Source organism: Nothobranchius furzeri, chromosome 9 (genome assembly GCF_043380555.1).
Source record: "Nothobranchius furzeri strain GRZ-AD chromosome 9, NfurGRZ-RIMD1, whole genome shotgun sequence".
Classification (NCBI taxonomy): domain Eukaryota; kingdom Metazoa; phylum Chordata; class Actinopteri; order Cyprinodontiformes; family Nothobranchiidae; genus Nothobranchius; species Nothobranchius furzeri.
In genome coordinates, this window is record NC_091749.1 from 63,875,258 (window position 1) to 63,887,978 (window position 12,721).

At 42.4% G+C, this 12,721-nt stretch overlaps 1 protein-coding gene across 1 annotated transcript; it reads left to right on the top strand.

The window, feature by feature from the left end:
- slc17a6b (solute carrier family 17 member 6b) lies at nucleotides 1-8,668 on the top strand. The gene is made up of 12 exons (XM_054732012.2): nucleotides 1-228; nucleotides 1,407-1,662; nucleotides 2,347-2,465; nucleotides 3,762-3,876; nucleotides 4,390-4,477; nucleotides 4,571-4,657; nucleotides 4,958-5,100; nucleotides 5,177-5,326; nucleotides 5,414-5,546; nucleotides 5,878-5,988; nucleotides 6,536-6,663; nucleotides 8,297-8,668. Exons 1-12 carry the CDS (start codon nucleotides 155-157, stop codon nucleotides 8,636-8,638), a joined length of 1,746 nt encoding a protein of 581 aa, XP_054587987.1. The 5' UTR covers nucleotides 1-154; the 3' UTR covers nucleotides 8,639-8,668.
- Nucleotides 8,669-12,721: the final 4,053 nt, after the last annotated feature.

Sequence of the window (12,721 nt, forward strand, 5' to 3'; positions counted from 1 at the left end):
AAAACTAGAGCCGTCGCTTCTCTGGGCTCACATTCTGCACACCTTGTTTGCTGCTTTCCCGTTAGCCGCTGCAGTCGGCCATCCTGCGCTGTGGCACGATGCTGAGGCAGTAAAACACCTCCAGAGAAAACAAGCCGACGTTCAGAAACTGGATATGGAGTCCATCAAGATGAGAGCCACGGCGGGGGTGAAGGAGATCGCGGGGAAAACCCTGGGTCAGATTCACAGGTACCTGCGGGTTCTTTTGTTTTTTATTTTAATCAGAGGGGATAATGTTAAATGCATGCATGCATTTTCCCCAACAACACACGAATGCGTGTTCACCTGTCGCTTATTAGAGTTTTAAAGGCTAATAAGAATCAGTGGTCACGCCTCTGGATGTAGGAACGAAATTATGTAATCTACAGTGCGCGCGTGCATGCGTGTGTGTGGTGTGTGCGGGGTTAGGACGCTGCTGCAGGGGCCTAAGCAGAAGCTGGAGGCCCAGGTTTAAAGTCTCACCTGCACCATGTGACATTTATCACGTTTAAACTGTTTGCCGGATTTGGACAAACACGTTTATTTATTTCCAATTTCCAGGATTTTTTTACTGCGCAAGTGGGGAAAAAAAGACTCATTTTCATGTTACCAAACAGCGTTTAAAACGTGATTTATTCATCAGTGTTTGTCTCGAGCTCATGCAACATAAAATAATCTGACATTTCTTAGTTTTATGAATCTTTTAACATTGAAACAAAGGCCTTCCGTTTATTCGCAAGGGTGTTTTCATCATTTTCGATTTAATTTCGATCATCCTGAATCTGTCGCCCAGCTTCCCACTGAACGTGCGCTCCACACGCACCGTTTGGATGAGTTTGCATCCAGAGATTTGCATTTGAAATGCTGGTAGATCTGATTTTCCTGGAGGAAAAATCGGGTTTGAGGGAAGCCCATGCAGCGTCTGCAGGCTGGAGCTGCACGTTCTGTTCCTGAATGCTAATGAGTCTGGAAGTAAGCAGCTGCTGCAATGCGGAACACTCAGGTTTTCTCCTTTTTGGCAGCAAACAAGCCGAAAAAACTCCTTTGTTTTATTCTAACATGTCTCTTGGAGGTATTCGTTTTATTTGGAGTTTTGCATCGGATTTCCTTTCTTGCTGCTTGACTCATACCTGAACATGTGTCCTCAACAAGATATTTGATTGTAATAAAGCAGAAGCATCACTATAGGGTGCTGTGACGGTGCTGGAACAAAAAAGAAACAGATATTGGGAGGTTAAAACCTTCAATGAGACAATTTAAACTAAATTATTAACGTTTTATGAAAATTAAATCTGCAGAATGAGATTATTTTTAGCAGCCCCATGTGGTGTCCGTCTCTGGTGGGGACGTGGTGGACAGGGGTTCCCTGACTTGCATGCTTGTTGCAGGGTGATGGAGAGAAGACAGAAGACCGGAGAGGTGATCGAGCTGACGGAGGATGGGCGGCCCCGAGAGGCCGCGGAGAAGAAACCCCCGCTGTGCGACTGCACGTGCTTCGGGCTGCCCCGCCGCTACATCATCGCCATCATGAGCGGTCTGGGCTTCTGCATCTCCTTCGGCATCCGGTGTAACCTGGGCGTGGCCATAGTGAGCATGGTCAACAACAGCACAGTCCACCAGAACGGCAAGATCATCATCAAGGAGGTGGGACCCCCGGCAGACGCGGCTGTTACGCAACAGTGTGCATAAATCCTGCAGGAATTAGCATTCCGATTTTAGCTCAAGAAACATCTTTTTCTTCTCTCTGGTTATTTAAGGCCTGCTGCTGCATAAAAAAAATCCTACATGAATCATAAGATTGACTGTTTGTGTTCTGCCCTTTAAATAATGTTCAAATGATCACAATTCTTAAAATCATAAAGCAATTTCTTTATTATTTAGATGAAAAATATTCACATCTTATGCATTTTTTAAGGAAATAGACCATACTATAAAAAAACCCACGTCTCCAAAAAGTGTCTCTAAATTATGTGCTGACTGAAAATCGCGAATTTGACTTTAAATTGTGCCTGTTGAAGGTGTTTTGTGCTTTTTCGTTCACCAGAAAATAAACAGAGAGCATCACCATCGTGTTAAAGTCCGTCTCTGTATTTAAATCCTTTATGATTGTATCTTATTATGTTTCATTTATCAGATTATGCGCTTTTATCAAATGTAGAGAAAACCTTCAGCTCTCAGAACAATCCCTTCACTTTTAATGTTTCATGAATATATAAAATGCACTGTGACTTTTCAATGCATTCTAATGTAATTAATTAATTATATTATTATTATTATTATTATTATTATTATTATTAATTTTTTTTTTTTTTTTATGTTCTCCACCAGAAAGCCAAGTTCAACTGGGACCCGGAGACGGTGGGAATGATCCATGGATCTTTTTTCTGGGGCTACATCGTGACACAAATCCCGGGAGGATACATCTCCTCAAGGCTGGCAGCTAACAGGTCTGTGCCCCCCCCCCCCCCCCCCACCCCCAGTCCCACAAATAAACTCTGATCTGTGCGTTTGGTTGAGATGAAGCAAAATGCTCTGATGACCACAGCTGCTCGTTTCTGGATTTCCTTCCTTTTCAATGTGGAAGGAACTAAAATTCGTGCGTGAGGAGAAAGCTGGGAATAAAACTGAAGAAACAGGACGGCGACAGACAGGCAGACAGACAGACAGACAGACAGGCAGTGGGGGGGGGGGGGGGGGGGGGGGTTGCAGCTCCATGGTGTCAGGGTTTTCTGCCACCTGTTAATGAGATCCCTGGGGGGAGTGAAAGGGGTGAGGAGGGGGTGGGGGGACTGAGTCTAATCTGATCGTCTCTCTGGACATGGACATCAGACCCGCTCTGCTCGCCAAAAACGCACGTGCCCTGCCATTGCGTCACTCATTTTAATGACGTTACTTCCGCCTCATGAGTTTTTATTTTAGGATTTGGTTTGTTTTGGATCAGTTAGGGAAAAAAACATGCGTCCTAAAGGCCTAAAGCAGCACGTTGCCTCGTGCGCTTTAACCATGAATCAGTAATCAATAAAAGAAACAATTATTATGATTTCCTTTGATTTGAAATGTTTGTGATAAACGGCTCGAACTGCAGCCACGAACAAACCCGATTTCTTTATTCAGTGGATTATTATTTGACATCAGTGGGTTTGTAAAATGCGCATTTTTTTGATTGGCACGAGAGTGATCGAATCATTTGATCTTGTGCCCAACAATATAATCTCCCACGGATTAGGGCTCGAGCAGATGAGAGGGGCAGGAGAGCATCTTGGCCTTGATGACTTCCTTCTGCCTCGTGACAAAAAAAAAACCAAACAATAATAATAAAACACATCTTCCAAACAGATTTTTTTACTGTTATTATTTATTTAATAATAAAAAGCTTATATAACGTCTAAAGTTGTCAAAATACACAAGTTATTCCCAAAAATCACAAGCAGTCTTTTTTCTTCCTCCTCGGCCCTGATCAAATTTGAAATGAACAGATTTTTTAAATGAAAAACGACCCCCCCCCCCCCCAGCAGAGGTGAGAACCGTTGCCAAGCGACAGTGAGACTGTCAAAGAGGCGTTGCTGCTTCAAATATTTATTTCTGTGACGACAAAGGCTGAAGGCCAATCAGAACCTATGCCTGACTTTACTGACCCTGTAGTGTCACTGAAAGAAATCAAAGGGCAAATCTAAATTAAACTAATTAAAACACAATACAACTATATCTAATTGTTTTTTTTTCTTATTGTTTCACGTTTTCAGGGTATTTGGGGCAGCCATTGTCCTCACCTCCACCCTCAACATGTTCATCCCCTCTGCTGCTCGAGTCCACTACGGCTGTGTCATATTTGTCAGGATATTACAAGGCCTGGTGGAGGTAAGGGCATCCAAACATTTGCTTTATTTTATTTTATTTTTTTTTGCAAACAAGGGAAAGTCAGCGCTACATTTTTTCTCACGGCTATCACGAACAGAATGGTTGGATGTGTCAGAGCTTTACAGCAGCCCGAGGAAATGTGAGATGAGCTTTATTGATCCGGTCCACTACAGTTTGTAGGACACTCCTGTTCGATACACAACAGCAGATTTTAGACACAGCTCTGGTTTGACAGTGAAACACATGAAACAGCCTGGAATATGTGGCTTAAAGCCACCGTTCTGCTTGTGTTGGCTGACCTGGAGCTGTTTGTTCCTGGGAACAGTTGGGCTGAAAGTGGTCATTCCTGTTAAAATTCCTATGGATTATCATGAATTTATGAAACATGCTGTGATGTAAATTAAATTGTTAGTGGGTTAAATGATGCAAACGTTTCCCCTCAAACAAGAAAATAGTAAAAATGATCAGACCACGAGCACACATCCATGGGGGACTCCTGTTTGGTGTGTTTAGGGAGTGACCTACCCAGCCTGCCATGGTATCTGGAGCAAATGGGCGCCGCCTCTGGAGAGGAGTCGTCTGGCAACCCTCTCTTTTTGTGGTAAACATGATTACCTGAATTAATAAAAGAAATAAAGAAAAATCAAAGCTCTAGAACCGAGCGTGTGCTGAGATATGCTCCATGTTCTGTCAGGTTCTTATGCTGGTGCTGTGATAGCGATGCCTCTGGCTGGGATCCTGGTCCAGTACACAGGATGGTCTTCCGTGTTCTATGTCTACGGTAAGGCTGCGATTCAGGGTGTACATAAATGCTTTAGGTAAACGTCGTCAGAGTCTAGTGAAAGTCAAATGGATTTATCCAGTCAGACTCGGTATTGATTTCCTCTCCTGTTGTTTTGCTCCGTCAATAAATAACCCCCCCCCCCCCCCCCCATCCTTCCCCTGTAGACTGGATCCAGTCAGCGGTCCTGTCTGGCTGCCGTTCTCTGAGCCATTTATGGCCAACACCTTCTCCACATGAGGTCAAAACGATGTCCAGCCATGATTATCTAAAGCTCAGACGGGTGCTCTGTTCCTACAGGGTGCTTTGGCATTTTCTGGTACATGTTCTGGATCCTGGTGTCTTACGAGAGCCCGGCTGAACATCCCTCCATCACTGACGAGGAGCGCTGCTACATTGAGGAGAGTATTGGAGAAAGTGCCAAGCTGATGGGTCCTTCAGAGGTGAGAGGGAAACAAGCATCAGCAACTCTGTTGCATAAATCCTCCCACTGACCACATTTGTCGTGATCTGTTGTAGAAGTTTAAGACGCCCTGGAGGAAGTTCTTCACCTCGATGCCTGTCTATGCAATCATTGTGGCAAACTTCTGCAGGAGCTGGACGTTCTACCTGCTGCTCATCAGCCAGCCTGCATACTTTGAGGAAGTGTTTGGTTTTGAGATAAGTAAGGTGAGCTGTGAAGCGATCCTCAGAGGTGTCGGTGCTTGTCTTCGTGTATTTCCTTATACTCCTGCTTTTGTTTTCCTGTTTCTGCAGGTCGGTATCCTCTCTGCCCTCCCACACTTAGTGATGACTATCATCGTGCCCATCGGCGGTCAGCTGGCTGACCACCTGCGCAGCAAGAACATCCTGACGACGACCACTGTCAGGAAAATCATGAACTGTGGAGGTGAGATGACCAAACTGCGGATGAGTTAAAGATTTCCTCACCTTTTCTTCTGCACAGCTACAGGGTGTGACTTTCATGTGTCAGATCCATGCTGATCATCTTCCTGGTGTCTCTTTGTCACCAGAAGAGATGCTTTTGCTCCTAAAAACATCTCTTTGGGCTCCATATCTCAGTGCACTTATTGGTTGTGAAAGGACATTGATCCCATATCTGTCAGAGGCGTAATTGAGTGCGGAGAATGCATCGCGCCTAATTCAATTGGCACCGCGTTGACCAGCAGCCTGTGGGTGTTGTGTGCTCGTGTGTGACCCGTTCTGTCTGTCACTGCTAGGATTTGGCATGGAGGCCACGCTGCTGCTGGTGGTCGGGTATTCCCACAGCAAAGGAGTGGCTATTTCCTTCCTTGTGCTTGCAGTGGGCTTCAGTGGATTTGCTATATCAGGTGAGGAACAATCCACAGTACAGTGACATTTCAGATCATGACAAGACTGGAAACATGAAGGTATTGTTTAATGCATTTTTATTTGATAGTCTGAGCAGCATTTTTTCCCCTTTAGACACCCGATTATGAATTTTGTATTTTGTCATGCCGTTCACCGAGGATGTAGGAGTCTGTGTGCAGAATCAGTTTCTTGCCTCTTATTCTAAAGCTTCCTCCTAGCTGGAGCTTTTAATAATTCAGTGCTAGCGGTCTCGGGGGGAAACGCGGGCAGGCAGCGAGTGTGCAGCAGCAGCAGCAGCTCACGAGGGCTCTTACTCATTCAGGCAGCCAGAGTGGGGGGAGGAAGAGAAACAAGAGGAGGAGGATGTGTGGATGCTTATTTTTGCAACAAGATGTTTGTGCTGCTGTTATTTTCAGCTGCATCCAATTTGGATTTTTATTTTCTGCATTTTGTCACATTGTCTCCCTAAACTTAGCAGCTGGTGAGCCGGTCTTGTTTGTCAGCAGGTTTTCTGATTTTTACAGCTACATTTGCTCCGCTGCACAGGTTTTAACGTGAACCACCTGGATATTGCTCCTCGCTATGCTAGCATCCTGATGGGCATCTCTAATGGAGTTGGGACTCTGTCTGGGATGGTGTGCCCGCTGATCGTTGGTGCTATGACAAAGAATAAGGTGAAGGCTTCTCGAAAAATCATGAAAATAAGTATAAAATCGAAATCCTGTCCATAAAAAAGTCCAAAAAGACAAAGATAACAATTAAGAAAAAGTGACTTTACCCGTAGACCCTCTTAAAACTGTAGGCAGATAAAGAGCAAACAAAATAAAATGTGTTAATGAGGTGCATGAACGGAATTATGATGGCTGGCTTTGTGGCACGTTAGGAATAACTAATTAAATGACTGTATGCTGGTGATGGACCTGGGGGTTTAATGGTATGGAGATTAAACGTGACTCGTAATCACCGTCTTGGAGATTGAAGAAATAGTATTAGACTAAAAATAGATTTGGTAAAAACAACAAACGTGGACAGAAATGCTTACAAGAACCCAACAGATACCAAAGGAAACTCCAAACAGCAGCTGAGTGGAAATGAGCAACCACAGAGAACACTAAAAGAGGATTAGAACAAAGCAGGTAACAAACATTTGTTACGGCCCAAATCCATCACCTGGAGCAGAGGTGGGAAGTTCTGGCCCTTCAGGATCTCTTTCTGCATGTTTTAGATTTAGTCTGGCTTCAGCACATCTGACTCAACCCCGCCTGCATGTAAACATCAGCTGAAGCATCTGTTCATTTGACTCAGCTTGAAGACAAAACCTGCAGGACGGTGTAAAGTGTAAATGAACTAAGAAAAGAGGAAACACACAAAACCCTGGTTTATTTAGCTTGTTTTATTCTAAAAACGACTTCACTGAAGGAAGTTTTCCTATCATTTAATACAAAATCATTTAATGCAGTCCAGTAACCATTCCAACACACCTGATGCAGGACAGTGACTATAGAATCACTAGTCTATTCTTCAACTGGGTTATTCTCAATAACATGTTGAATCGCTGACAACAACAACATGATGATGAGTTGATGCCAGATCCAGCACTGAAGGGATACTTTGCAACTTTTTCATATTTTTAAATCCTTTTCTTGAGCCAGTATGTGCTAAAATGACCTTTTACAGGGTTAAGAAATGACCACCCCTATCGCCGTGTGTGGCAAGATTGTTTCATTTGCAATGTTAGAATTGCTGGTCCATTCTGTTGGACTTAAAAAAAATTTGAGCTAATACACCTGGCGCTGCAGTCTGGTTCTAGCATGTTTTAGATCATGAACACAGCTTATTTGTTTCATTTGGTGATGAATCACTGCTGTAGACATCAGTGAAGATGTTCAGCTGTTAGATTAAAGCGTTAAAAAGATAAACGCACAGCGATGAGATAGATTTTGGTTTCGGTTCCATAAACGGACACTAGGAGGTGCTCAAAGCAAGCCCAAACTGCACAGTTCCCCTTCTAAACTGAAACTTATTTGTAGCACACACGCGGGACTTAGGACTATGTTTTCATTGAAATATCTCAATTATTTGAGGTGTTGAACCTTAATATGACACACTCTACATGATCTCATGAACCAGTAACTCCGTCAATGATTTCATATTTTTCAAATATCAAAAAATCAAAACAACTAAACTCAAAGGCCACCTATACACAAATGATTTTCCTTAGGTAAACTGCTTGTTTAGGTAAGAATCTGCACAGCTGATAACACCATTTCTAAACAATAACAAACAATTGAACTTTTTTCCTTTTAGACTCGAGAGGAGTGGCAGTATGTGTTCCTGATAGCCTCCTTGGTTCACTACGGAGGGGTGGTGTTCTACGGGATCTTTGCATCTGGAGAGAAACAGCCTTGGGCCGACCCAGAGCTGACCAGCGAGGAGAAATGCGGCTTTATCGACGAAGACGAGTTGGCAGAAGAGACGGGCGACATCAACCAGAGTTACGCTGCTTTTGGGGGTCCTGCCAAAACGTACGGTGCCACCACGCAGGTGAACGGAGGCTGGGCCACCGGCTGGGAGAAAACAGAGGAGTACGTACAGGAGGAAGCACAAGAAGGAGGTTACGGATACAGGCAGGACGAGGGGTATTCTTAGACCAAAAAAAAAAAAAAAAAACCACACAAAGTCACCCACGCATAAGCTGACTTGTTTTCCTCTTTGTGCATCAGTTTTAGCCATGAGATTGTCAAAAAATGAGAAAAAGCTACAATCCATTGTTGTATTGTTTGCACAAATTCTACAAATGCTTAAAAAACTAAAAAATTATCAACTCAATGTAAAAATGACCGACATATATGAATATATAAAATAATGATGAATAGAGGTGTAGCACATATCAAATTGGCAGTAGGTAAATGTACTAATATGCATATTGATAATAGATATATTTATTTGGAGTGCAATCGTGTGTAAACGTGATCATTTTCACTCCATCGGCTGATACTTCCCGTTCACTTTGAAGCCTGCAGGATCAGCTAGAAGAAAGCCCATCAGAGTTGATGGTCATAGGTCAGATTACAGCCCAACATGGCTGCCCTGGAAACACCATCTAGAGCGTACTGTAACTACTGTGTCCTTTCAAAATACGCTTTTGTTTGTTTTCTTATCACTGATGTCTGTCTGTAATTGACCTAGATTAAAGAGGTGACGCTCAACACATGATGACGTTAAACACGCATGATGTCACGCGTCATCACTGCAGTACCCGTGCACGTCTGCAGCCCTCAGCAGAGACTTCTACATCATCACGTTTCACCAGTGAAGTGCAATCACGTTTTTTATTTTACATAATACTGCCAAGTGACCAAAAGTCTGGCTGTTTCAATACAAAAAAAAAAGATTTGTTTTAATCAAAAATAAAATATTTATGTTTAAATATATAAATATGAATTTATGATTTAAGGGACCATGATGCTAATAGTGAAATATGGCCTTCAGAAAGGGTTTGTGCAATGCTAAAACGATAGGAATTAACAGACTGGTATCGGGATTTGGTCAGATGCAGAAAAGTGAGATAAATATATTTAAAATGCGTTGAAAGTGACGGTTGAGAGTTTTTACACTGAGATTTGTTAAAAAGTGGTAGATGGTTCTCTGAAGGATCTGAGTTTGGAGAATAAATAATGTTTTGAATCAAACTAACCAGCTGAATAACCACTAGTGACTCAGTACATTTACGTGTGCATCTAGGTCGATTTAAAGTAATCCATTTGGAGCCTTTATCCTAGTTCATATTTACATCAGACACCCAAACTCTCAAATGAAGTCAGTTCCACTCCGGTACAGTAGGTGGCGACATGAACCCGTTGTGTCGACATTCTTCCAGGTTAGTTTATAGCAACACAGATAGTCAACAAATGCCGGCGGGCGTGACACGAAGTTAAAACAGGATATGCCGAAGGAATGGAGGAGAACAACACTACAGCACAGCTCTTTTGGTACATAGTGTACCGTTTCATGGTGTTACACGTGTTACTTTGTGGTGATAATATCATCTAGTGATGTGACGTTCATGAACAAATCAGATCTTTTGAATGGGTTTTCAAAGTGAATGATGAGAGCCGAGTCCCTGTAGAGAGCCGTTCATCTTGTCTTCCGGCAACAAACCTCCCCGGAAGTCTGTAAAGCGCACCCGCTCAAACCCCACCCACCGCTCTCTTGGCTTCACTTCGTTCAAAGGAGCCAGTCTTTTAAATGGAAACATACAACAACTATACAACAACTCTATGACAACTTGATTATTATTATTATTCTGAGCTACTACAGCAATCAATTTCCCTCTGGGATTACTAAAGTATTTTTGAATTTAATGGAATTTGAACTGAATTGAGGTAAACGATCGACTAATGAACGGCTCCCATGTAAGAGCCATAAATCCCATCACTAATGTTATGGGAAGACCACTTCCACGGTCTCTTCACTTCCGGAACCTACTGGTACCAGCTCGACTGAGCCGTTTACATGTAGGTGCAGTCGGTTTCCCACTGCATAGGGAGCCTAAGCCACGCCCGTCTACTTCCGCACCATGGGTCCCGGAAGAACAAAAAAATGAACGCAAGTCAGTGAAGCTAAAAACGTTATTTTCTAATTCCGCGTGTTTATGTGCCATGGATTTCACATATAATGAATGTGAATTGTAAAGACGCATTTTGATACCAAGAAAGCACTTCTTTTCAAACGGGAGACATGTTATTTTAGGTTTTGTGTGAAATAAGAGCAGGACTACAAATGTGCATCACGAAAGTGACGTCATCAAACCAGACACGGGGAAAACTGAAAGAACATGGCTGTAAGTTCAGCAAACTTCAAATGCTTCTTTCAGGAAGAAAGAACCACCATAAATCTCACCGTGTGGTGAGTAGCAGCTACGCTAGGGAAGAGGAGATTATGCGACGTACCTACATCCTATTTGTAGTCATGCTAATTACAAACTTTTACAAACTGATAAATCTCAAAGTATGTGACTAGCGTGGACAAAACACACTTTGTTACTTAATTTTATCAGAAAATAGCTTTTTTAGCCCCGCGGTATTGCATTTATCATTTTTTTCATTCTTCTGGGGACCCGTGAGCTGACCGGAAAGGGAGGAGACTTAAGATTGGTTTATGCTTGACGCATTTACTTTCCGCTTGGTGATGCGGTTCACGGATGGAACGCGCTTCACAACTTGCAGCGTTTATGGTTCATGCGGCTTGTCTCTGCGGTGAGCCAATATTTTCCCAAACTGTAGGGGGCAGCATGGAGCTCTATGGCATGCATCCAACACTACACCATAGTAGAAGTAAAAATTACTGTTTACAACATGGCATTTCAGCATTTTTTAACAGCGTCCTCGTCTTTTCCGACAGTGCGAGCTATTTCTCTCCAAGAATTATTAACAACATGTTGATCACGGTGATCTCTGAGAGCTGAATCATACAAATGTCTGTATTTAAGAACCTCTGCCATAACTAGTTCTTTCCAGTCCGCCATGTTTTTCCGTGTTCGACTGTCCGCAAGGTTAGAAAATTTCCTAGGTGTGCGATGCGGAAAGTTTGGACCGTGCGGAGGCGCGGTGGAGGGATGTGGCTGTTAAAATGATGCAATTTAGCCGCACGGAGCCGTGCGAACCTCGCGGACGCATCAAGCAAAAACCAAACTTTAGGCTCCCTATTATCAGGGTGTTTCAGCATGATTAGAACCAGTTCACCTTCAGACTAATGTGTTTACATGCATTTAAAAAAAAGTCCATCTATTTAGTTCAATAGTTTTGTTTTCAGATGCAAGCACTGAGTGACCAAACTGGATAACTACAGTCTTCAATCCAAACATTCTAAAGTGTAGCTCGCGCATCTTTAGTTCATTTCAGATCTTCCAGCTGTTATCAGCTGCTAGCTTAAAGTAAAACTACATGTTAGCATGAACAGATCTTTTATGTTGCTTTAGGATGGCATAAATCCTCTAGCATTTCACTCAAAGTGGCCTTTAGCTCATTAGCTAACTAACCTCAACTTTCCCAAACTGAAATGATTCAAACAACTTTCTACTACAGGTTAAGGCTTCACTTTTCCACATAAACCCAATCATAAAGCTCTAAACTGTCTTTTTTTAAGCAGGGATATCAGTGGAATGAGCCATTAGATGAGCTGGTGCGCATAAAGCTCACGGAAACAAAAGATTTTATAAACATCCAGCTAATCTGCCCAATCAGTCACATCTCTTGATGTCTACGTTTTGAGTATTAACAACCCAAACTTTATTTTTGTAGATTTCTGATGTATTTGTTTAATTATTTGTGTAACAGAGAAAAGAAAATTGGTTTTGATGTAAAACCTCGTGACAAATGACACTAGGAAAAAAACGGTAATACTTTACAATTATGGTCCATTAATTACTGTTACTTAATGCATTATTAAGCCTTAAATAAAATATCAAATAAAGTATTAACAACTAGTTAATATTAATGTCAATATTAAGTAATGCATTACTAAGCAGACACACACACCCGGCCCTTTATCCTAACCTTAAGGACACTAAATAGTTATCAGGAACGTTAATGAAGGGAACCTTTGATTATTAATGCTTAATAATGCATTAAGAAATGTTAATAATGGGACCCTTATAGTAAAGTGTTACCAAATATTCTAATGGGGTCTGGTTCTGGTTTCTTTGTTCTCCTTGTGTGAATGCTGCCAACA